The sequence below is a fragment of the Hydra vulgaris genome, chromosome 02 (assembly GCF_038396675.1).
Source record: "Hydra vulgaris chromosome 02, alternate assembly HydraT2T_AEP".
NCBI classification, from domain to species: domain Eukaryota; kingdom Metazoa; phylum Cnidaria; class Hydrozoa; order Anthoathecata; family Hydridae; genus Hydra; species Hydra vulgaris.
This window is the reverse complement of record NC_088921.1, coordinates 19,204,408-19,232,084: the sequence shown is the minus strand read 5'-3', so window position 1 is coordinate 19,232,084 and position 27,677 is coordinate 19,204,408. Positions and strand designations below refer to the sequence as shown.

The 27,677-nt window shown below is 25.7% G+C and overlaps 1 protein-coding gene across 1 annotated transcript; it reads right to left on the bottom strand.

Annotated features, from left to right (window-relative positions):
- Nucleotides 1-1,514: 1,514 nt before the first annotated feature.
- Nucleotides 1,515-26,914, bottom strand: LOC100201282 (N-acetylgalactosamine kinase). Its single transcript, XM_065790265.1, has 15 exons — nucleotides 26,745-26,914; nucleotides 24,987-25,075; nucleotides 23,630-23,753; nucleotides 14,129-14,204; nucleotides 13,066-13,137; nucleotides 9,200-9,283; nucleotides 7,483-7,541; nucleotides 7,365-7,404; nucleotides 7,201-7,284; nucleotides 3,721-3,795; nucleotides 3,539-3,627; nucleotides 2,889-2,964; nucleotides 2,602-2,754; nucleotides 1,983-2,077; nucleotides 1,515-1,830 (listed from the first exon to the last, which is right to left on the bottom strand). Exons 1-15 carry the CDS (start codon nucleotides 26,819-26,821, stop codon nucleotides 1,623-1,625), a joined length of 1,401 nt encoding a protein of 466 aa, XP_065646337.1. The 5' UTR covers nucleotides 26,822-26,914; the 3' UTR covers nucleotides 1,515-1,622.
- Nucleotides 26,915-27,677: the final 763 nt, after the last annotated feature.

Genomic DNA, 27,677 nt, shown 5'->3' with positions numbered 1-27,677 from the left:
AGGCAATATCACTTCATTTTTTTAGTATAGCCTTTAAAATCAAGGAAAAAAATCCAGAAACTAGGATTAACCTTTGATACAGTTATAAGTACTATATGTCAAGCAAAGAAAGAAATCCAGAAAAAAAGGGCTAACCTTAGGCAACTTTAAAAAATATCAGATAAGGTCTTGTGTCATTGGTAGAAACCAGTTAGATGCTAAGTCCGACATTGTTAGAAACGTACAGTAAAAGTGTTTCTACTAATGTCGGACATATCTTCCTAAACTTATTCGAAAAACATTTTCCAACATCCCACCCCCTAAGTACACTATTCAATTGAAATGACATCAAAGTGAGTTACAGCTGCACCAAAAATATCGAAAGAATAATAGAAAGCCACAACAAGAAAATCATTTCAGAAAGACCAAAAGAATACACACCCTGCACACCATTGCACAAATAAAGAAAACTGCCCAATACTCAATGCAACTAAGGCATAGAACAAACAAACTCGTTAAAAAAAAAAAGCCAATAATTTTAAATAAATCCGATTGGTTGTTAATGGCAAACTGAACAACTTTTTATTTATTGGTATTTAATTTATGCAAAAAAAGAATTCGTAAATAATGGCAGAATATTTTATACAACCGAAGCGCCTGTTATAACAGTTTTGCAGGAGATCAATATAACAATAAATTATTGTTGTAAAAATAAAAGAAACCAAATGTCATTTAGGTGTAGTATTGAAAATAATAACTTCAATTTTCATAAAAAAAAAAAGGTTTTTCATGGATAATTTTGCAAATAATGTCTGATTAGAAATGTCAAGTAACATTCAATAAAAACAAACACCAATACGTGCTTTTAAGAAAAAATAGAATCCATAGACTTATTTATAACCAAGCCCCGAGGTACTTTATGTTGAAAATTACATCTTTTCTAAATAAAACTACGCTTGACGATTTGTTATAGTCGCAACATAACAAAAAAAAGACTTGCTTTGCCTTCATGAAAAACTTTGCATCATACAAAGGTACGCAAGAATTATTAAATAAAAAAACAAAAAATCTAAGCGCCGCCACGAAAACAAGCTCTTGCTTGACAACCACGAACCCAAAGATTAAAAAACCAAACCAAATAGAGTAACAGTTTTATAATTGTTTTTGAACTTCACGATGTGAATTAAGAGTATTTTTTTTTAAACGATGTATTTTTTACCTGATAATTGCAAAACGCATGAAACTTTTAGTAGTAAAAATTAATTAGTTATTTTAATTTAATTTCGTCAAAAAATTAATTATATAGCTCTGATATCATTCATCAAAATTCAGCAAAATTAAATTTATACACACACACACACACATGCATACATACACACCCATTAAAAATATATATTTTTTATACTAATATATAAGAACGTATTCTTAAATTACTACAGATAAACTTTTTCTTGTATTTGCTATAAATTATTACACTTCCTCAACTCCATTCATAAAATAATATAATTAAACCTTATAATTAAAATATAATAAAATTACTAATTTATTTGCTTCATTCATCTAATTCCATTTATTGTACATGAAAAAAGTATAAACTATAAAAAACAATTTACTATGGGATATTTTAAAAACTTTAAAGCAATTTATTCGAGGTCAATTATTGCAGCGCCACAACCAGGCTTTGTAGCAAATAATGCGTCAGCAACTTTAGTACGTCGAAATTCATCAATTTCGTAGAACTTACTTCTTACTACTTCGATGAACTCCTCAACTTTTTCTGAAGATACCAGTGACACAGAACAACCTCCCCAACCAGCTCCTGTTAAACGAGAACCAAATGCACCCGCTTCTCTGAAATTTATAACATTTTGTTAAATATTATGATTAACATGTTTTTAAAAATGATACGATACTAAGTTCAGCAATTTTTTATATATCTTTTAATGAGACTTTTAAATAAAGCGTGTGTGTGTATATATATATATATATATTTTTAAAATAACCTGCAAATTTGAGTTAAGATATCCAGCTCCACGCAGCTACATTCGTAATCTACAGCACAACTTGTTTGACTTTCGTTCATTAGGTTGCCAAGTAACTTGAATAAGATAAAAGAAAAACTACAGAATAATGATTGGGACCAGAAAAAAATTAAATGTCAGGTGATATAATGCCTAAATAACTTTTAAACTTGTTTAACTTTTTTTCTACCCGTTGCCCACATGAACTTATATAAAATCATTGTCATTATGATAGATGCGTGTTGTGAAAGATGTGTGTTGTGAAAGATGTGAGTAGTGAAAGCGTATTTCTTATTATGAAAGATATAACGATAAAATTATAATTTGTCATAAAGAAAAAGATTTTAAATGTCACAACATAACGTCGAAGATTGTAATTTAACCAAATGTTTAAAAAAATCGTGATGCCAAAATTGAATGCAAAATGCTCAAAAAATTCGGTTGATGGATACCTATGAACTAAAAATATTTAGTTTAAGTTTGGCAAGAATTGATATAATTATAACTATTAATATTTAAAAAATGATACAAATATGTTATTACATTATATTCTAATACTATATTTTTTAATATTATCAAATATCAGATAAAACTTGCAAACCTTGAGCGAGTCTTTATTTTGTTGCTCGCAAATCTTTTTAAATAACAAAACTCGATTACTCTCAGAATAAACATGTTTAGCACGATTATAAAGTTTAAAAGACTGGGCATGAATTGTGGTTGGATTTAAACACTCCTTAATTAACTCTTCATCCTAAAAAAAATTAATAATTATTTAATAAATTATACATGTGTTATTCTTAATGTTGGATACTGAAGTCAAGCGTGCTAAGACTCATACTATCAAAACAAAACGTACAAAAACGTACAAAATGCAAAATAAAATACAGTTATGTTAAGAAGTTGACATATTTCATTCCGTGAATATGGTTCTTTATGAAAGACCTTCTCCACAATATCTAACCTAAAAGATCAAAGTCTTTAATTAACTTTTTAATAATACTTTTAATTTTTTTAATGAGTTTTGTATTTTTTACAAACTTTTCTAAATTTATAACTGGATGGTGTTAAACAAAAGAGAACAAACCTTACCTTAAAGGAACAAAACTTATAAAATTTAGTTTAGAGAAAAACGACCAAAATTGTTAGATTTTCAATAATGAATAAAAAAAATAAATGTTCCAATGTCACAGAATGACACACACTAATGATTGGCTTGGATCGTTTTTACAAAGTATGTAATAATATGTTTTGGTTCCATCGAAGCATTAACTAAATTTTAGAGCAACTTTTGTTTGAGATTGGTTCCCTTTAACATCATCCAACTATTCTTCATGAAAATATTTTTTAGGGGGTTTATATATATTTTATCGTAGAGATAAAAAAATATATAATTTTTTTTTAGGGAATAGAAATATTTATTTATCATAGTGATTAATAAAATGACCAGATAACTAGTACAGAAGATTATTAATAGCAGTTGGTGATGATTATTAAACATTGAAGATATAAAAGTAATAGAACAGACAGATTCTCACATTTCTTCTAAAGTCTTGTTCAAAACATTTTGAGTGTCCACCAAACGCCTTGTATTACGCCAATTAAAATTGAATTTGTTAGAAAGTATCTAAACAGTTATGTCAAAAAATAAAGAACAACTTTTAATATAAAAGATAAAAATGACAAAACAAGAAAGTAGAAAGAAAGTGAATGTAAATACCTGAGCAGCAATACGACATTCTGCTACACGCATATTATAATATTCACCTGCATTTTCAGCTTTTGACATATCTCTCTGTTAAAAAAAAACAAACAAACTACATTTTTATTATAACCATATAAACTTGTTTTAATGCATATAAACTTATAAATAAAAAAAATCTGATGATTTAAAATTGTAATAATGAATGAAATTTATGAAGCTGTTCAATATATGATGTTGTTCCACATATGAAGTTGTTACATATATAAAGTTGTTCAATATATGAATTTGTGACATATATGAATTTGTTACATATATGAAGTTGTTACATATATGAAGTTGTTGCATATATGAAGTTGTTACATATATGAAGTTATTGCATATATGAAGTTGTTACATATATGAAGTCGTTACATATATGAAATTTATCAAGTTTTAGAAATCAAAATAAAAACTATTGAAGTATATGTAAAAATTGTTGGATTATTGTTCTTTTTATTTTTACAATAAGAAGAACAACACATAAGATAATTATTTTATTTCTCAATTTTTTTATACTTCAAAAAAAATATTTCTCAATTTTTTTTTGAAGTATAATAAAAGACGAGAGTTCACAATTCCATTGGGATTATTTTATGCCAAGTGAAGCAATGTTCCCCTATTGGCTATTACAGATTTTGCTAAAACCTTTTGATTTTGTATAATAAATGTCCCAAAAACTTCAGATTAATATCTAATGCAGCTCTTGAAAACACTATTTTAATAGTGGATTATTTTGCAAAACTTTCATAGAACGTCTTTAGGCAAAAAGTTTTTTTTCATGGTTTGAACATGTTTTAACTTTAGTTAATTTTGTTCTTCAATTATTTTATAAATACTTTAAGAAAAATAAAAAATTAAAACCTGCTATTGAAAATTTTTTTTCTTAACAGCAGGGTAAAGTTAATATTTTTTTTAATCAAAGTTTAATTTTTTTTTCAGGTGCCGAGCAAAAAAAGCGTTTTTTGTATAACATTTCTCATTTTATATTTTCATAAAGATTTTAGAAAACATAAATATTTTTTCTTGAAATTTATTGACAAAAAAATTGTGAAAAAATGCTAAAGACTCTTAAAAATACTTTTACACAATGTTTCTCAGGAATAATACAAAAAGTACTTATTTTTATTACAAACAAATATTACTTTAAAAATCTCTATAAAAATACGCTTTTTTTGAGGTCCGGCTGACATACTTTAGAATAACTTTTTTTTTGTGACAATATTAGAGATTTTACCCCAAATTCTAAAAATTTGAACCCCAATATCCTTAAAACTTGATGTGATGGTGAAAAATGAGTTGCATATTTGAAATCAATATGAGAAACGCTATACAAAAAGTAAATAGTTTGCTCAGCACCAGAAAAAATTTTTTTTTGTTGACCTTAAAAAAAAATATCTCATTATATTATAAACTTATTAATTTAGTTTTCTTTATTAATATCAGTATTATTATTTTGACTTTGTTATAATTTGCAATAAAACTTTTGTTGGTTTTTGTAACAAGTTTTTGTCCCTTAATATTTCTGCAATTGCCCAATACACAAGAGTTTTTAAACGTAAGTTTAATCATTTGAAAATTAAAATATTAAAGTTATTGAGATAATATCTTACTGAAACTTAAATTTATTAAGATGATATATGAGTTTGCGAATTGTTAGATCATTTATAATCTTATATCAGTAAGTCAAGCAACCTACTTGAAACATTCAAAACCAACTTTAAATCAAAACTTAAGCTTAAATTCACCTTGTAGAAAACTATAGTTTTCTAATGCAGGACGGAGTGCAAAGCCGAACAACACTAGAATAACAACCAGGCAACTTTATAAGATAAAAAACTTGTTTTTCAAAGTTATGTTGTGAAAAGGTGCCATTTTGTAGAAACATTGAAATTTTTTTAATGGTAATATTGTTAACATTTTTGTAATTTCTGTATTGTGATACAGCTAACTTTTAGATGGTCTGATATAACACGAACTTTTAGATGGTCTGATATAACACGTTTTGAAAGAATTTAAGTTTTGATTTAAAGTTGGTTTTGAATGTTTCAAGTAGGTTGCTTGACTTACTGATATAAGATTATAAATGATCTAACAATTCGCAAACTCATATATCATCTTAATAAATTTAAGTTTCAGTAAGATATTATCTCAATAACTTTAATATTTTAATTTTCAAATGATTAAACTTACGTTTAAAAACTCTTGTTATATCAGACCATCTAAAAGTTAGCTGTATCACAATACAGAAATTACAAAAATGTTAACAATATTACCATTAAAAAAATTTCAATGTTTCTACAAAATGGCACCTTTTCACAATATAACATGATAAAAGTCCTTTTGATGGGCTTAGGGGGACCGTGCAACATTTAGCCATGAAAGTTTTATACAAATACAATTTACCTATTAAGTGAAGAGAGTTTCGTTTAATGATGTTTGGATAAATGTGGATATTTCTACTTGCAGAGTTTATTATATTGAAATTTTAAACTATGTACCAGGGGCATAGTTTAAAATTTCATATTCAGGAATAGATGTAGCATCTATGCCTAAATATTTTTATCTACTAATTGTTCTAATGATTTCAAAAAATAATTTTATGTTAAATTTATAAAAAAATTCGCTACTTGTAACACTTACACATGTTCCATACAGAGACAATCTCTGTGAGGAACCTTCGATGCATATTTTATGCATCAAAGTTTCCTAAGAGAGTTCAACCACTCAAGGTCCTTTCTAACAGTTTTTTTAATACAGATATAATATTATTGATAAACTGATAAATATTTATATTTTAAATTTTCAGTGTCATACATTTTATGTTGAAAATTAAGAAACTTCTTTTTGTTTGTTTTTATGGGTACAAATTTTTTTTTTTTTAATAAAATGTATTCCTAAAAGCTTTCCTCCTTAAAGCTGAGACAGCCACCACAATCAAGGAGGCAATTTTTTAAAAAAAGAGGGTGATAAATTTTTATACTTTTTTGATTATTTATAAAAAATGGTGTTGCTTATATTCGATTCTTTCTTTTGTTAAAAAACTTATATAATAAAGTTATACTTTTGGACAACATTATTATGTAATAACTACCGCAAATGTTTGTAGTAAACATGGAATAAAGAAACAACTCATTTTAAAATCTTATTTCATTTCATATAAGTTGTTGTGTTCACCTCAAAAACATATTAAGATAACCAAGCTCACCCCATACCCTCATTGAACATTAGTAGATCACGTGTATCTGTAATGGCCAGAAAATTTTATGGAAAAAAATATTATAAATACTTATAATAGTTTTTTATATAATAATAATAATAATAATAATAAAAAAAACTATTCAAAACCATTGGCCACAAAATTGAAATAGTAAATGCAAATATTATATAGAAAAAACTATTAAATATAAATATGTTGAGCTAACTTTACTTTCTAAATATTTATAAATTCTTGCTTACTAATGAGTTGGCAATAACAAATGTGGCACCATCAGGCAGTTGTACATCAGTCGCTTTTAAAGGATTGAATTCAATTAATTTAGCCTAAAAATTAAAACTTATTGAAAATATACATAAAAAAAAAAAAAATTCAAAAGATATTTGAAATAAATAATGCTATTTACAGTGCCTGATTTTGCAAGAAAAGATATGGCTTGATCCATTCTAAAAAATTTATGTATTATTAATATAATTAATAACAATTAAAAATCAATAAATGTTTAAGAATGTAAAATAACAAACCCTCCACTTTCTGTACCGACATATTTTTCACAACGAGTGCATGATTCAGCCAGTGAAAGCTTTAAAAATGTAAAGATAAAAAAATTTAAAAATGAAAAACAAAATTTTGATTCCTAACAATCTAAAAAATAAAATTCTATACTTACTCATTGTTAAAATTAGTCAAAAATCAATTTTCACTATGATTGGATGAAAACTTTAAATTGAGTTATGATTGGATGAAAACTTTAAATTGAGTTATGATTAGATGAAAACTTTAAATTTACGCCAAAACTACTTAATCAAGTAATTTTTTTGAGAAGAATTTTTTTGAGAAGAATTTTTTTGTTCGTTAGATTAGCATCCTTTAGTTCGTTAGATTAGCATCCTTTAGTTCGTTAGATTAGCATCCTTTAGCTTGTTAGATTAGCACCCTTTGGAACTACATTGACACTAGTCTTCTGATACCAATCCATGTTTTGATTGATATATTGGATTGATGCTAAATCTGGCAAAAATAAATTGGTCATTTATGTTTTTTGGTAATAGGGAGGTTATTATTATACTAGAAACTTGCGAGCAAATTTTTCAACTTGAATGTACTTAAATCTGTCAGATACTTTAAAAGTTTTTGATAAAAGTATTGGCTACCTGAAAGCTTCAAGTTTTTCACAGAAAATTTCATCTTCTGAAGTATACAATTTTTTTTTTATCTCTACTTTAAACAAATTTTTAGTTTGTTCATTTTTGCGTCCATTTTTCAATCAAGCACCATTTTTGGTATTTTTTTTTTGAAAAGTTTTCACATTTTCCTTTTTTCAAAACTTTTTAAAAGCAAGATATGCTGTATTTAAAGATTGCAATTAAATCTTGTTGTGAGTTGGATTTAGATGAGTTTCAAGTGAACTTGAAGGTTTCACCTTTTTTTTTGACATTAAATCTCAATTTTCCACCATAAATAAAATAAATAAAAATTATTAAAAAAAAAAAAAAAATTTTGTTAATTTTTTAAACAGATAAAAAAGAGCTTTGAAAATGGTTTTAAAAATTCAGTCACAACTTTTCTGCACCACCTGACCTAAAAAAATACACTTAACTTAATATATATAGGATTAAAGTAACTAGGACCTAGAGATTTTAAGTTTTAAAACTAAGACAAGTACTTTTAAAATGTAAAATAAATATTTAAAAATACCTTGTTTATTAGAAGTTATTATAAACCTATTTACAGTAAGTGAAAAAAAAAATGAAATTTTTTCTTTTGCATATACTAGCTCCAAACAACCTTAGAGTCGTAACGTGTAATGATTAATAAATTACAAAAAATAACCAAAAAATGACAATATAAATGAAAAATGTATGTGTTATAAATTTATAATATTTAAAAATGTATTAAATTTAAAATAATATTCAAACTTGAATGACAATTGTTGTTATCCGCGTTTATTTTTACGTGTTTTTTTTGTGATTTTTTTTGTAAAACAACTGGTAAAATAGGACCTGACTAAAAAAGCTTACTGTAAACTAACTTTTAAGCCAAGTATTATTATATATATTTTAATTCCAATACTATAATGATAATGATGGCTTCCATTTTACAATTTTAGAACTGCAAAGATTTCTACAAAAGTTTAATGGATAGCAATTTTTTTTTTACTGTGTAACAATTTATATCAAATGCAATATTTTTTATTAACAGAAATTACTTGTACATTTAAATAAATAATCAATTTTTTACCTTATCTAACACTATATTATTAGCTTTCATTGAGGCTAGTCCTGAGCAGCAAACCAAAGCAGAGCTGCTTGAGAGCCCTGCACTCTAAAAAAAAAAAAAAAAAATAAATATATATATATATAAAAAAATAAAGTCTTGAAACAAATTTCATTTTTTTTTTTTTTGTTAATTAACATTGATATTATTTATTTATATTATCATTTGGTCAGGAAGGCGTGTGAAAACAAGCCTTTTGACTACTCAAATAATATTTTGTTTTGACGATTTGACCATGGTGTTTAACATTTAAAAAATGCGGTAAAAAAATGGTTTTTAATTACATTAAAAATAAATAACTTTGACGCGTTTATCTTTATTAACGTTTTTATATTAGCAAAATGCTTTTAAATTAAGTAACTAATGATTTTAATTAAATCGCTGTTAATGATTTTTTTAATATAAAATTTTAATATCACGTATATTTTTTATATTTATATAACTATGTATTTTTTAATATGTCTTTATATAAAAAAATCAAATCAACTTTTTAAAATAACAATTCAATTATTTTTTCTTTTGTTTACATTACTGCAAAGAATTAAGATTCTTTTAAACTTTTAAACTATTAAACAATTGTTAGATGCTAGTTGTTTCTTTATTTAAAAGGGTTTGACATAATACTATATTATAAAAACATTAATAAAGATAAGGGGGTTCAAAGTTATTAATTCCAAATGTAATTTAAATAATCTTATCATTATAGTTTATTACTTATTTTAGTTTAGTTTTGATTTGATTTAAGTTATTTTTTTTTTATATTTCAATATTTTTTTTTTACGAAGATTTGCTTCTTATAAGTTGAGTCATTTTTCAACTTTTTACAGTAAATGCTTAGGCCATATGAATTTTAAATGTTTTAGCCCTTATGTAAAATTAATGCAAAAAAAAAATGAAAATTTTAGTTTTTAGGTTTTCAAATTCAAAAACCGGGGTTTTGGATAAAAAAATGTGATGTATGCGGTTTGCTGCAACTTTTTTTTCCGTCAATGCAAGAGAGAAAATGAAATTGCCAGAATAGAACCTCAGTTTATAAAATCTCAAAGAGAAAAATTTGGGACAAAAAGTTGTATGCAAATGGGTGCTCAAGATTTTAAAGTAGCTAACAGACAAGAAAAATATTATGAATAGAATGAAACTGGAAAAAAGAAGTCACATATGATGCATTAGCATAATTAGACATGATATGGTGTATCAAATAGAGCAACTGCTGCAATTTCAACACTAACACTGAAAGCAGAAAAAGAGGCAGGCTTTTTTAAAATATGGTATAAATTCCACTCTAGTTGCTGTTGGCTGTGATTAAACCAATCTTAATACAGGTAAATGCTTGATAATAAATACAGGTAAATATTTGATGTTAAATGCCATGCAAATATTTAAATAAGTATTTTTTAGGCTGGAAAAGAAGTATTATTATTCTTTTTTTTTTTTTTTTAAATATCCAAATTTATTTGGATAGCGTGTGCCTTTCACACAAATGAATTACCTTTGAGACACTTAATGTCAGCTATTGATGGGGAAACAACTTCGAACAATACGTTTTCTAGCAATATTGGTAAACTAAAAACTTCCACTAATGTAATTCAAGATATAGATCTTGAAATTGATTTATTAGATATCAATAAAGGTTGAAAAATTTATCTATACCGGATAACAAAAGCTATTAAAGATAAAATGACATCAGTCAATTAAAAAAAAATTCAAGTTGGTCCCACAATCATGCACGCTGGTTAAACTTGGCAAGTATGCTTTGCAGAATCTGATGTTCACACCATGGATTAAATGGAAAATAATGCTGAGAATTTAAAATACCTTGTACAGTTCTGTGTTGATGTATACTCTGTATTATGGTTTGAGGTATTATGGTCTGTATTATGGTTTGAGGTATTATGGTAAGAGGTATTAAGAAAGTATTTGAGGTTTTATGGTCTGTATTATGGTTTGAGGTATTATGGTAAGAGGTATTAAGAAGGTATTTGAGGTATTATGGTCTGTATTATGGTTTGAGGTATTATGGTCTGTATTATGGTTTGAGGTATTATGGCAAGAGGTATTAAGAAAGTATTTGAGTTATTATGGTCTGTATTATGGTTTGAGGTATTATGGTCTGTATTATGGTTTGAGGTATTATGGTAAGAGGTATTAGGAAGGTAAGAACTTTATTTTGTTTACTTTTATAGTTTTTATTTGTGTAAATTTGTGTGTATGGTAAATTTGTGTGTATGGTAAATTTGTGTGTGTGGTAAATTTTACTAATATAAAATGTTTAGGTAAAACAAAAATGGACTAATGGACCATACCATAATATCAAACAGCTGGAACTTGTTAGAAAAAATGAACTTAAATATTCTGAAAATAGTTTTACCCTATGTTTGTTGCTCAGCCAGGAGAAGTATGGATTCACTGTGAGCCTCATGCTCACAGTGAATCCATACTTCAAGCACTACTTTGTAGCAAAGATAAAGATGAGAGGATGTTTGCAGTGAAGACAATACTTTCAATAAGAAATTTAAGTTCTCTAGGAAATACTGCTGTTAGAAAATCAAGAAAAATTCCTAAAATTAACACTGATGCTGAAACTATTATCGAACTGATTGATTGGAGTACTGATGTTTATGAACCTTTGCTCACATGCAAGATTAGTAAAGAATAACTTATTAAGTTCTTAGAAATCCCATGGAAGTTCCAGAATTCCCTGAACACGGACAATCCATAGAAAGAATTGTGCAGGAAGTTACAAAAGCTTCTGGCATAGTTTAAGGACAAGAAAGGCGGAATGGGTTTATAAAGGCAACAATGGCTCAGAGAAAACTTCTTCCTGTTTTAGAATCTAAACAGAATTTGCTAAAGCAAAATAAAAAAAATAAGTTCTAACTTTGTTGTGTAATTAGTATAATTAATATAAAATACAAATTAAAAACTATTTAATTGGTAGTATTTGGGGTTGCAGTTGAGGAATCTTTTAAATTTTTTTCCCTACATTACAGTCATATTATATTGTTATGCAAGATATTATAGCAAAGTATAGCAAAAATAACAATCTTTGAAAACTTTTATAAGTTTTTCAGTCAAAAATGACTCTCTAGGTGTCTAATAAAGGGTATTTGGGATTGAGGATTCGATTGAAGATATTTTTGAGTCAAGCAGAATTACCGGTCAAAATTTGAGGCAAACCAGGTATATCGCTTTTTACCCAAAACTTCGGAGTTTAAGGTCAAAATTTAAAAAACCTAAAAATAAATTAAAATTTCGAATTTTTTTTTTGGTATTAGTTTTACATAAGGGCCAACACATTTAAAATTCATATGGCCTAAGCATTTATGGTAAGAAGTTAAAAAATGACCCACCTTAATATGTATACAATTTTTTAAACATCTTAACAGCAGTGGTCAAGTTTTTAAAATCAAATAGCATTCGGGTGGTCATATTATGGCGTAAAATCTATGCCTTCCTGGTTAAACCAGGAAGTTAAAAAGTTATTAGTAAAAAAAATTTAAATACACTATTGTTTTTTTTCATAATCTTTAAATTTTTTACCACTTAATTTATATTTTTATATACTATATTTTATGTTTATTTATATGTTATATTTTACTCATTAAATTATACATAACATATTTTTAAATTTATTTCATCTTTATACTTTTTTAATTCATACACTTTTTTTATTTCTCTAAATAATTAATTTGATTCCTAGTTTTTGTTCTGAAATTTTTAATTTTTAAAGAAAGAAAAGTTTTTTTACCTTTTTTTTTTTCTTCAAATAAGATAATTTTAATGACAAATAAATTTAACTCATACTTGATTACTTATACTCGATTACTTACTTTTGGTACAATACCATCAACTAAGACATTCATTCCAACAGGAGTTGTAACATGACCTTCACTTAAGATTGCCTAAACATGAGAATGAAAGAAATAAAAAAATTAATAAAGCAAAAACATTAAAAAAACAAAAAAAACATAAAAATCAATTATACAAAATTAGTATTTAATGGCTAGACTTAACTTTGGTTTGCTTTGTTGGTTTGCAGAGTTAAAATTTTTTTTGGTTTGATTTATATAAAATTTAAAAGGGAATAAAGAAAAAAGCTTCATAGAAATTAAAAAAAAACATATTTATCTACAATTAAAAGGAATATTTAATGATTAAAATCTGAATGAACACAAATCTAAATCTATTATTTATTTTGGTGTTTTCAAAAATCTATAAATTAATAAAAAATTTCTAAATAAATAAGATAATAATAACTTGAATTTTGAATTGAACAACATTTGAATTTTTAACTTAAATTTTGAAGAAACTGATTTAAGTGATTTTGATTTGGTCACAAATATGAAAATTTTTCTTGAGTAAAATTTTCTTGATTTTATTTGCGTAGCGTAAGAGAGAGATATAAAAATGATATAAAAATGACATGAATATAAATTAAAAAATCATGATTAGAAACCGCTGATTTATACAACCATCAAGAAACATGTCTTAAAATGATGATAAAGATATTGATGATGACAACCATGAGACCCCCTCTGATAAAATAATTCAATAAAAACATTTTAATACTTCCAATCCTAAAATTGGAAATCTTAATTTATTAAGATCACATTTTTTCACATTTATTGAGCCCAGGTTACAAAACTGGCCGCCATCCAGCTTTATTTTATTTAACCAGACCCAGGCCTTTCAGAATTAAGTCCAAGCCATTTACTATACTGCATCAACAGCTTTTTAGTAATTGTTAATACACTGTGTTTTTTGTGTAATTGTTGATACAATGTGAACATATTTTACAACTTAAATTTTTAAAGAATTCAATCTTATATATTTTGATAAAAGTGAAATAAAACAAACGATAATGATAAATTTTTTAATGTTCAAAATAAATACCTTATGTCCGCATAAAACATAATCGTACCATTGATGACCATCGATGGAAAAGTTTTTTATGTCAGTCTCAAAATCACTAGAAATAAAGAATAAAACTCTTTTTGATTAAATATTTTTTCAAACTTTTAAAAAAATGTGTTGTTAATCAAATTTTTTTTCATAAACACAAAAAAATAAGGTTGGGAAAAAACTGGATTTTTTTTTTCATTTAAAAACACAAGTCTTGATTTTTACATCAATGATATTTTTGAGCTGCTGTATTGTTTTTTTATACAAAAATATTTGTTTTACATATTATTTAACAATTTAGTTGTGTGAAATATAATTTACTTTTTTTTTTCAACTAAAAAAAATATTTCTCGTAGGAAAATATTCTAATCCTTTAAATTCAGCCCTTATTTTAAAATCTTTAACACCAGGAATGCTGAAACATGCAATTTTTTTAATGAATTCACCCACAACATAGCAACCACTAAAATACTTTTTTAAAAATTAAAAAAATAACCAACAAAATATTTCTTGTAGGAAGATATTCTAATCCTTAAAATTAAGCACTTATTTTAAAATCTTCAACACCAGGGCTGCTGAAACTTGCAATTTTTTTTAGTTTTTTAATGAATTCACTCCCAGATCAATTTAAGCATCCTTATTTCTAAATGTAACAAAAACAATAACAATAAAGTTAAATTTAAAATGCCATCCATTATGTGGAAAAAATGCCATCAATCATGTGGAACAAAAAAAATGCTATCCATCATGTGGAAAAAAAAGCCATCCATTATGTGGAATAAAAAAGCCATCAATCATGTGGAAAAAAAAAAAAACTTTGGAATAAAAGAATAATACAAATAACATAAAAAAGAGTAAATGAGCAGTTTACAAAAAACTTGAAAAACTGTAAATTGTTCGAATCAGGAAAACATGAAGATGAAAGAGAACTCCAAAGCACCGATGTTCAAGGGAAAAAACTACAGTTAAACTCTTGTAATTCAAACTCTTACAATTTTAAAGATCATTTAAATCAAACAAATTCTTCAATCAGGGTTTAATATTTAGGGTTGAACTCATATGCTTCAAAAACTTTTGAAATTCGAACATATTTTGAGACCCCTAGTTTGGATTGAGAATTACATGAGTTCCACTGAATTACTTGAGTTCCACATTTGAATTACACGAGTTCTACATTTGAATTATATGAGTCACAGCTGTAGATGAAATAAAGTTTTTTGAACAAGAAAAAAAAAAGCCCCAATAAAAAACATTTATACTTAAATGGTACAAAATTATGCTTTGGTTAGTATTCATTAATAGAAACATCAATAAAATAAACACCAAATAAAATAATATTAACAATCAGCTTTTATTAATACAACATAAAAGAAGCCATGACATAGAGCTTGTTTCAGAATCTAGAAGTTAAAAGTTGAATGATTGTTCCAGTCATATTTGCAACATTGGTTAGTAAGACAGCATAAACTTTCTTATGAAATCCTTTTTTGTGATGCTCTGTGACAACACAGTTTTCTTGGAGCACATTAATACCCAGAATTAAAAATCATAAAATTAGTGAACTAAGTTACATTTTGATAATATTTTATTGCGCGTAAAAAGGTGTAGAAAAAGTTGTATTATTTTGTCAGACCAATAATGGAGAAATTCATCACAGTATTTTACTTGCAAAGTTCTTTCATTGTACTTAGTGTTTATCAGATTTTAACATATTTTACAGATTTTACCATATATATAGTCTATATCAGATTTTAACATATATATTTTTAACATAAGGAGCAACGCCAATCTGTATTTGATATTTAATTTTTCATTCACCTTGCTTCTAATACTATTCTAAAACAAGTTATTGATCATTACTTGTAAAACTTGCAAAATTTTAGCATGAGAAACTGGGTCATTTAAACATCAGATATCAGAAAATGTGATTAATGCATTGAGCTTCTTTTAATTGTTTGATATTTTTTACAAAATTTTTTGCTTATAACTGTTATAGCTTTATCATGCTTTTTAAGAGTGGAAGAAAAATATGAAATGAAAGAAAATTATGAAATATACTTAAAAATATCTAACAATAATTGTAATAAGTTGAAAATAAATTGTTGTTTAAATACTTGAAAACTTAAATATGCTTTCCCAAAAAGTTTGATATGTGGTCTTACCCATTTATATATTTTAGTTAATATTAATTCTTAAAAACATAAAAATTAAACTTTGTCAAAAAATTTTCAAACAAAAATAAATTTTTAATAAGTTGAATAAATGATTGAATAAATGATTAATTAAAAAATAATTACTTTTTTTTTTGGGAATGAAATTTTATTTAAAAACTAATAACTCAAACTTTAAAAAACCTAATTTGAAATTAATTTTTGTTATTTACATGCTTTACATGTGTGTATAAGGTAATTCCATGTCTAATGACCTAGAAATTTTTGAAAATGTCACCTTATATGTTAAATTTTGCTGATTTTTATACAGTTGAGAGTACTTAGTAAAATTAGAATTCCTAGAAAATTTTAGCCTCTGGCTCCAAAAAGATCTAGAATGTAACCATTATACTTTTAGTAGATATTGGCCAGGTCCCTCTTGCCCCCTCAGAATTGCTATGATTATTTAGAGGTTTCAAGTTATATAACTTTAAAAATACTTGGTCTTTTTACTTAAAAATTTTTATCTGGCTATTTTCAGGGGTGACAAATCCAATGAAATGATTGGAAATGTAAAAAATAAATACTAAGTAACTGTATTTATAAATTTAAATTAATTTAGGCAATTTTTTATATATCTGATTTTGTTGCTCAAAAACCCATATGGCCTTGATGATATCAAAAAAACTTTTTACACATTCTATATAATTTGATTATTCAGAAAACATAAGGATTTTGATTGATTTTTACTGCAAGTATATGGATTTCCATATATGGATGGTCCCAACTTTTTTGTAGAAGAAAATTGCAATCGATTTTTCACTACCTTCCACACTAGCTAGATCTCAGAAACTTTTGATATTTCTGTAGTGCTGATAAACATGTATGTTAAACTTGTTTTCCAAACCGAAAACACCAGGGAGGGGGAGGGGATGAGCTGGTCATGTACCCCAATTTTTTGTAGTAGAAGCTTTGCAATTTTTCACTACTTTCTAGACAAACTACAGCTCTGAAAATTTCAGCATTTGTGTAGTCCTGATAAATTTGACTTAAAATTTTTTCTGGTGTAAACAATCAGAGGATCCATGAAGCCGGAGGACCATTTTCCATTTATTTTCTCTAACAAAATCTTTTCTTTTAATTTTAACAAAGTAAAGATAATAAAGTGTCAGTTGTTGTTATAGGCGCATCAATGATATAAGTTAATTATTTTAGTTTATACTTTCCCTTTGGTTTTTGGTCATTCTATATTCAATGATCTTTTTCAAAATATTTTAAGAAAGTTCAAATGTTTATAAGAATTTTGATTTGCAAGTATACAGAATTAAAAACATTCATCCACTTAAAAAAATGATTTTATTAGAATTTTACATATAATTTATTATTATAAGTTCTGATCTGTAAAAAACATGTAATTTTAAACTTTTTTGAATTGAAAAAAGTTGAATAATGCTAAAATATTAACATTGAGTTCTTTTATTAAATAAGAACTATTAACAGTATCAAAAGAAACATTCTGTCATTACATTGTCATTAGTATAGACGAAATTTATTACCTATTAAATTCATTACTAACATTTTTAACGTTAACAAATATATTACAATTAAACAACCTTGGTTAATTGTAATATATTTAGATAAATTGTAGATAAAAGAAATCAATCATTGTTTAGTTTAGGGGTGACAAATCCAATGATCAAATTATTATGAAGCACATGTATTTATCAATTTAAATAAATTTAGGCAATTTTTTTCAATTAGTTAATAGTAATTAATAGAATTAAAGCAACTGAAACAATTGGTTTCTCATTTTCAACGTGCATGTTAAAGTTGTTAAAGACACCTGTGGTGATGGTGGTGGGCTGGGACATGTGCCCCACTTTTTAGCGGAATCTTGCGATAGATTTTGGGTTTTGATCATTCTGTATTCAATGAATTTTTTTTTAAATATTTAAAGTAGTATATAAGTAGCATAAAATTAGTTTATAAGAATTTTGATTTGTATATAGATTAAAATCAGCCATCCATCTAAAATAATGATATTAACAGAATTTTGATTTGTAAATAGATTAAAAACAGCCATCCATCAAAAATAATGATATTAACAGAATTTTACATTGCATAGTTTTAAACTATTTGAACTGAAAAAAGTTTTTATTTTAACTGATATTTAATTCTAAAATGTTAAAATTGAGTTGTTTTATTAAATAAGAACTAACAACAGTTGCGAAAAAAAACATTCTGTCATTACACTAGTATAGAAGAAATTTATTACCTATTAAATTCATTATTAACATTTTTAACTAACTTATTAGAATTAAACAACCTTGATCTTGACATATAAAAAAGAACTTTTACATTAAAAAAAAATTAATAAAAGAAATCAATCACTGTTTAGTTTTATATTACCATGGTGTTTAAGTTGCTTTAATTATATTAGTTACTATTGGTTTCTCATTTTTAATTTAATTTGAAATGCAAATTAGTAGTTAGTTTTACAGTAAGAATGGATTTGTGTGATTTGTTGAAAACTGTGAAATGGTACATGTCATTAACTAATTTTTTGTAAAAAAACTGATTTAAAGAGATTTGATTGTTATAGAGAAAATGCCAGAGAAGATTTAATTTGGAGGTCTGGAATAACAAATGACAAAATTTTAACAATGCGTCATCATCTTGAAAAGATTTAAAAAGTAGAACAATTCCTAGAACTAGGAGCTATCATCAGTTTAACTCAGAATATATAGTGTATATTAGCTTTACACAAACAAATGAAGATGTTTATATAACATTTTTTTATGGTATTTAAAGTTCTCATACTAATCAGCAAACTAACATTGATACATTAAAATTTGGCAAGTTTATTCTGTGTAAATACTGTGTTGATATGTTTCATTGGATAGGGATAAATAAAATTTATCGTATTAATAACTTTTCATGATGGCAGTTAAGCTTTGTCATCTGTTAAAGATATTATGGCAATGTTTATGAACCTGCACAGCTCTTTTAAAAACTTTTCTTGCCAACTAGAGCAGATAAGTATTGGGTTTTAATTACCAACACAACTTGTATCATTGATGCACCTGCAACAACAACTGACACTTTATTTGCTTGTATTTTGTTTTGTAAATAATTAAATAAAATAGAACAAGTATAACCCAAAAAAATTTTTTGAAGACAATATATTTAAAATTATTTTTACTTTGTTAAAATTTTTTTTTAGAGGAAATAAGTGGGACATGGCCCCTGGTGCCCCAACCCCATGCCCCGGCCCCTCTGGTTGTCTGGTTTGCCCCATGGACCTTTTGGTTGTCTTAATAACCCTAAACCTACTAAAAATAAAAGTGATCACATTTTTAAAATGTAAAATATATCCTAATATCTTAAAAGTAAAATGATCAACTTCTTCGAGCTAAAAGATAAAATTTTCTAGGAATTCTTATTTTACTAAGTACTCTCTGCATAAAAATTAGAAAAACCTGAGACGTATGGTGACATAGCCTGGGTCAAATGACATGGAACTATGCTATAAACAAATGCATGTTTTTGCATGGTGGGAATTGCAAATGATCAAATTTTCAGGTTCTGCATCACATGCAAGGTCTAAAACCTCATACTATTTGAATTTTTTATGAGATAATTTTTTTCAAGCCTATAATTGTTAAACGAGATTCAAAAGAATTTATAAATTGCACAATAACGTTGATACCTATGTTTAAACTCTGTTTTTTTGTTGAACATCTAAAATTTTATATCTCTGACTATAGAGACCACAGAGAATGGTTAGATTAGAGACTATGGCTAACTTTTTACTTATAGGTATCTGGTGATATGACAACTCTCAATAAAATCAGATGGTAAGCTTTTTGAAATGGCTGACCTAAAATGAAAATGTTTGTAGGCATCTAAATTAGCTTATTTTGTAAAAAAGTCAAACTATTACTATTTTTATAAAAAGTTACTATTATTTACTTGATTTTTTTACCTAAAGGCATTTTGAAAAATGGCTACAGAATATATAGCATTAAAAAGTAAAAAAAAAAAACCTAAAAAAAACAAACAAATAAACTTCTAATGCAAGGATTTCTTTAGGTTTCACCATCTACTAAATGAATGCAAGAAACAACATTACCCCTTTCGTGCCAAATATACCAATGAAAATATCTTTCTTAAAGTTGTTGTTCAATCCTATTTAGTGTTAAATATTGATCTTTTGTGCTTATTGACATATAACTAAAGCCTAGGAGAGTAGGAACTATTATTTACGGATTGTTTTCATACTTAAAACACAAAAGATAATTGACAAAAATAAATGTAATTGATAGACTTTTCTTATAGCAGATGGCTTTAATAAGTAGAATTATAAATGATCCAAATAAAGCTCTTTGAATCTTTGTTGAATCGGATAATGTTAGTGATTTGTCTTGTAAACCTTCAGAGTCTAATGATAACGAAGTCCAAGAGAATAAGACCGTTAATTGCTCTCCAACAGCTTCATCGTTAGTAAGTCGGTCATCATCATCAGAAATAATTTCATCGTCATCGCCTGAAGAATATGTTAGGTCTGAAGATGATTCAACAGAAAAAATAGATGTGGACTTGATAAGCTGATAATAAATCAGGAACTAATGATAACAAAGGATTTTATACAACTACATTTGCTGATAACAATGTTACTGTAAATAAGTAAAAAAAATGAAAAAAATTAACAATTACAACCATGAAAACAATCTTTATCAAGAAAAATAAAAAACTTCTTACGATTAAGACTAAGAAGTCTAATTTTAGTAAAGACAAGAGAGAATGGAAAAAAATATAAATTATTTTTCCATTTATGGCAAAACCATAACAAACGTTTAGAAAACCTGCAATACCTAATTGTAATGGCAATAACAAACTAATACTTTTTAATCTTAATTTGAATTGTTTTTTTCATAATACTTTAATACAAAAACTTGTCACTGGAACAAATTACTATCATTCAAGAAGGTTATAGTCCTTCCTTATAAGGCATAGAATGAAATGGGTTGATGTTACGTCAATTAATACAAAGTATTCAGAGCAATCTATTTAGCAATGGGAATAATAAAACTTCATCGCATCCATGACTACTGGAGACAAAAACAATGGTTTTTTTCTATCTCATCTTTTAGTAAAGTAATGTAAAGTAAAGTTTTATAATTGTTTTAAAAAATTTTTTAAAAATTTTATTTTTTACTTGAAAATCAAGTAAATGGTTTAGATGAATCTTTTACCACCTATGCCAAAATATGTGTTCATATTGCTTTTGCACTTGAGTTTTGGTTTATTTACCATCATGCTTGGAGTCATCAAAGTTTTTGTGGGGAACTTATTGAAAAATTAGTAGGAAATCTTGATCTAAAAATAGTGGAACACCTAGTAACTCAAATGAACACATAACATTTCAATATAAAAATGTTGGAGTTCATAAACTTTCCATGAACGATAAGCCAAGAGATTGCAAAAATTGTTCTGAAAAGATTCGAAAAGCTATTTTAGTTGATCAGTCCCAGTGCCATTCTAAAGGTATTTGTAGATCACATATTTTTTGCTCATTTTGCTAAGTTACATTTATGCCTTGCTTCAGTCTCCAATTGTTGGAACATGTGACATTTATAGTTTTATTTTAAAAATTTTATGTACATATTCTTTTGTGTTGATTAAATATAATAAGATATTTTGTTTCGTTTGAGTTAAGTGTGAATTTAATATTTTTTTTAAATAAGAAAAGTGGTTCATCAATAAGTAAGTTTTCTTTTGAGGTATTTTTTATGTAAATAATGAATAACAAAATTAGGTAAAAATAAATAAAAATGACATCATCAAAGAAAAATGTTAATTATTCATTTTCTAGTTATCTAAATAAGGAAAGTAACCCATCAAATGAAAGCCTAATAAATTGTGCACCTTTTTAAAAGCCTTTAATTACTTCTAAAACAATATAGCTAGCAATTTAAAAGGCTTTAGGAGCAAATGTTTAAAATTGGTAAAACGTGTCTATAAGTATGAAATAATGCAAACGTCCTCAATTTACTTTTTTTACTTTCTTATTTTGATTTTTGAATTTGAAACTTTGTCTGCTTTCCAATGATATATACTTTCTAGTATTTGTTATGTAAGGAAACTAATATATTTAAGCGTTAATGTGACATATTAATGCATTTTTTAAGACGTGAAAATAAATTCCAGCCTGAAAGGGTTAAACTTAATGGCTATCAAGAACCTAATACTACGGACATCACACTGTGGAAAAAATTTAGGTAAACCATAATACAACAGTTACCAGACAAAAGGGGTTAAAAGAAACTTTTCATAAACCCTTGAAACAGTCTCAAAACATTCATTTACATAATAGATTTTCATCAAATTTCAAGCAAGAGTATGTATATACTCTTGCTTGATGACAATACAGTATTGAATAATTAGTTTTGCAATAAATCAATTAATCTAGTAAATTTTAATTAAGTTTATTGTTTATATGGGAAGAAGGATTTTTCAAATAACTATATTATTTGTACTTACTTATACTTATACGTGCGTTTAGCTTATTTGGATAAAGTGTTGACTTCGTAAATGGAAAGTCTGTGGTTCAAGACCCGCCTCTTACTGAACTGTTTTGATTTTTTACACACGCATACAGCCAAATATTAATAAAATAAAATGGTAATATCAGAAAAATTGATTGCAAAATTTGTGCTTTAATAACATAAAAAGCATTGGGTTTAAAAATTCCTTTTTTTGGTTTTACTTGTTTTTAAAGCAATTAAAAATAAGAAATGTTATACAAAGAAAACTTTAAACAAGTTATAATAAGCCTATAAGAAAAGTTATTGAAAAATGGAGATATAAATCCTAAGCTTTCAAACAAATGATTAATACTCTACTAATTTTTTTAAACAACTTGCCATTAATAAAATCTTTGCTCATAAACTAATTTTCAGTTTCTAAAAGACGTTTATTCTATTATCAATTAAAAAAGCTAATGAAAATGTAATAAACAGACCATGTAAATATTGTTTGTTAAAAAACAACTTTGAAACTAAAAAATTATTAATTCATAAATTTGTTGCTTACTTACATAAAGTTAAATTGAATGTTATAACATTCTTAAAAATATCATTGTCTAAAACTATGCTCTTATAAAGCAATATTTTCATAACCAATTTATCATTAATCCTTTTGTAACAATATGCAAAAAATAGAAAGATGTCACCTAAGTATGGCACTCTTGTGCCAACCTGAAATCCTTCATATTTTGCTGACTTTTAAAAGTAAACATTTATAAATCCTTAGAAATAACCATGAATAAATCAAAAATTACTTGAATATTTGGTTTGTATTTGACATTCTATAAAGAGTTGTATCATTGGTTGATCCAGCAAAGACAATATCTTGCTCTAAAGCCATTGGAAAAACTCCATATCCACAATAGTCTATGTGTTCACCTACATAGTTTTAATATAATAATATGATAAAACAATTCGATAATTAAATATAAAACTATAAAACACAAGTAAAATATATTGGTGTAAACAAAAAACATCAAATAATAAAATGACTAATGTAAAATAAATAATAATTAATGTAAAGTAATAAAGGATGTTTTTTTCTCTTATTTCTTAACATAGTGTTTAAAGAAAAAGTTTTCAAAAATGTCTTCTTACACCCTTTAGATGTGCCATAAAAACAAGACTAACTTTAAACACTTAAATCGCTTTAAAAATGTGCTTTTAAATAACATATAAGGGTGCTAAATAGTGCTGGATAATTCGCTGAATTCCCAAATATTATCAAAAAAAAAGTATATTTTTAAATAACCATTTTGTATAAAAATTATTATTTTAAATTTTATTGCATTAAAATTAAGATTTTTGCAATATAAAACAAAGAAATTATTTTTTTATAGTTTTTAAATCTTTTTTTTTAAGAGATGTTTATTATAATATATGATTATTATTGAAACTATTATTTTTCGCTTCTATTAAGACCCAAAATGACTTTTAAAGAATATATATTTTTTGAATAGCATTAGGATCTATTAAATTTTCAGAGCAATATAGCATCTATTTTTTGAAAACAACATTCTTCAAACTTGTGTTATGGGTAACATTGTTATGTATTCAATGTCAAATCAGAAGGCTCATGTCACCCCATGATTTAGATTTTGCTAATTTTTTTATATGTTATAGTGTTTATGAAAACTAGGAAAACCTGAAATTTGGAACCTCCAACTCCTTGCGGTTAATGAGATATTTAGGATTCAATTTTCTTATTAATGCTGACTCAGCATTTTTTGTAAAATACTTTTTTGTTGCTAAATAACAATATTTTATGAACAAAATGAGGTATTATCCTGAAATTTTGTACATAGACAATCTTCCACATGGCGGATATAAATTTTAAATTAAAAATTTGTTTGAACACCTTATTTGATGTAAATTAGATAATAAAGTTCCTAATCTCATAAACCCAATAACATAAAAAAACTAGCAAAATTCAAAACATGGGGTGACATTTTTTGTTTTTTTCTGCTTATTTGTGATGGAATAGAACACTATATTGTAAAATAATTACTATATATAGGAGCAAATCCGCCTTTTTAAAAAACACAGATTCAAATAGAGAGAAATGTGCTAGAAGATATTATTTTTATATGTTGTTTTAAAAACCCTACTTACCAATAATATTGACACGACCAGGGGCTCTTGCAAAGAATGATGGAAAGTGGCCATACTTTTTGTGAAAAGTTTCTTTTAAAAGAACAAATCTATTAATAAAAATTTTTATATAAAAACAGTATGACTAAAACAAATTCTTTTTAAAGGAAAATATAATCTTATTATTTTTAATTGTTTAATAAACTATTTATTTTGTATTTTATGGTTTTACATATTTAGCAGTGGCATACTCAGCAATAATTTATATAACATTATTTATTATGCTCCTCCCTCTCATCTTTATCAAAAGCAGCTGGTTACAATGAGCAGAGTAAATTTGTTGATTTTATACCTTCAAACAACACTATTTCTAACATCGTTTTATGCCAAGAGAGAGAAAAATATTAGCAAGTATCCATGTAAAAAATGCACTTTATTATGTAAAATTATTTACACAATAAGTGAAATGTGTCAGCCATCCTATACCAACTATACCAATAAATAGTACATCCTACAATTTAGTTAAAAAAAGTCATTATAACAATACAAATATTGATGACTTTCACGCTTCATTAACACATTCATATTAAGAAGATATAGATAAAGAACATCAATAAAAAAAAATATCATCACTACCAAATTATTTAAATATATTCTTTACAGATACTTGTGGCTTTTCAAGTGATTTTTCATCTACTAAAGCTTAGCTTTTGTAAAATTCTCAACAAAATTTTTATATCAGACTTCTTCTAAATCAGATTCACCGATACGCCGATTTTTTACTACGACTATAAGCAGAGATCATCCACGCTATATTTTAAAATTTCAGAAAACATTTTGCAAAAGAAAAAAAAAAAAAAGGGAAAAAATAGAAAATTTATTTCCCTCATATTTGTCTTAATTTAGCTTTAAACTGATGTTTTCTCAATTTTTTTGAAATATTTTGAATTCTTTGGATGGAAGTTCACTTAAAAAGTTAAAAAACATATATATTGCATAATATTTATTTATTTTTATTATTATATCATTTTTTTAACTGCAGTGGTAAATTTATTCTTGGTGAATAACACTCTCCTTTATTATTCTTGATCTGTATTTTAATGATCTTTTCCATATTCCTCCCACTTAAATAGTTATAGAAGGGAGACAGGGAGCATTAAACCACAGGGAGTATTTTCAAATATTTTCTAAGATAATTAAAATTACGGTATGAAACTTTTATAAATGTTTTGTCTGTTTATAAAGTATCACTGGATCCATAGAAACCTATCTTTATTAGCATTTGTACTTATTTCTACACAAACTGGATATAAAAGGTTGTTTTTCAAGTTTTAAAAGTTTTAATTGACGACAAATTTATGTAAGTTTGGTCATTTTAATGGAAGTTAATAATAACTGAAGTTAATAAAAACAAGTTTCTTTATTTATAAAAAATTTTGTGTTTAAACTCACTTAATTGACATCAAAAAATAAAAAGTTTGGTATAATATTTGATAATATCTTTAAATTTTATACCACACAAGTTTGATTTTTGTTTGCCACAAACCTACAATTTATAATTATAAAAACATGAACAAAGCTTTCGGTATCTTTTCCTTATTTGTGATCAATTTTATTAATTTTTTAATTTATTTTAGATTATTAATTTTTTTTTATATTCTTACTATTTATTTAGAAAAAAATATAATTTATCAATATTAAAAACTTGATCTCAAAATTTATTTTGTTTAATTTATAGTTAAAAGTTTGATGTTAATCAAATCTATAAACTTTATAAACCTTTCTTTCATTTTTAAGTTATCGCCATATAGGTGTTTAACATTCAAGCATGGAACAGTATCTTCTTGGAATGCCATTTTCAACTTCAAAAACAAGTAAGTAACAAACTTTAAAGTATGCCAGACAGCAAAATAACATCAAATAACTTTGACGTGAGAAAAATTCAACCAAAAACGAAAGTATAAAAAATTTGACCAATCCAATGAATGATACTTATTCGATCCGTTAAAATTTAAACCAGTACAACCGGGTAGAAAACGTAATTTACGGGTGGTAACAGTAATTCTATTTGACGATAATATAATTGTTTTCATCAGTTTTTATTTATACTTTTTATCGTACAACCATTATTGCCACGTTTAAATACCAGTTAAACTTGACATACAACATAGCTAGAAATATCCTTGGGCGTCGCGATTCTTAGCCTTAAAACCAACTTCTTTATTGGAGTAATTTTTTATAATTTTATCTAGATTAATAACTATAATCTAGAGGCCCCCAGCACTCTAAAACTGATATAACTTTTTCCCTAATAAAATTATATATAAAAACAAAGTTTATTAAAAATATTTAGCTGATAAATATTAATTTTCATTTGAAATAATAATGGTTTTGCATGAGTAAATCAATCTTTATAATTGACGGGCAACATGCTTCTTCTGACGACAAAGAGGTAGCAGTTTAGATTTATTGGTATTACTCAAGGCAATATTTGCATAATTTATATGGCAATGGATTAAAGAGAAATATAGTTGTGTTGAACTGTGTTTATTTAAAGCATTTCTAGCTTTGTACATTACTCCTATATTTCGAGCAACTTTGTTGCACAACAAATCAATGTGATACTTCCAACTAAGGTTTTCATCAGTATTGATTCCTAAAAAGTTAGTAGTCAATTCTCTTTTTGTTTGAATTTTGTCAATAAAAAGTAAG

What these genes read in the sequence shown, in the direction of transcription:
- LOC100201282 (XM_065790265.1), bottom strand. Translation starts at nt 26,821, where the DNA reads ATGGCATTCCAAGAAGATACTGTTCCATGCTTGAATGTTAAACACCTA. An exon ending in AATGTCGTATTGCTGCTCAG is followed by an intron (nt 3,628 to 3,720) that starts GTATTTACATTC and finishes ATAACTGTTTAG; the next exon opens with ATACTTTCTAACAAATTCAA. An exon ending in ATCTTAACTCAAATTTGCAG is followed by an intron (nt 1,831 to 1,982) that starts GTTATTTTAAAA and finishes TATAAATTTCAG; the next exon opens with AGAAGCGGGTGCATTTGGTT.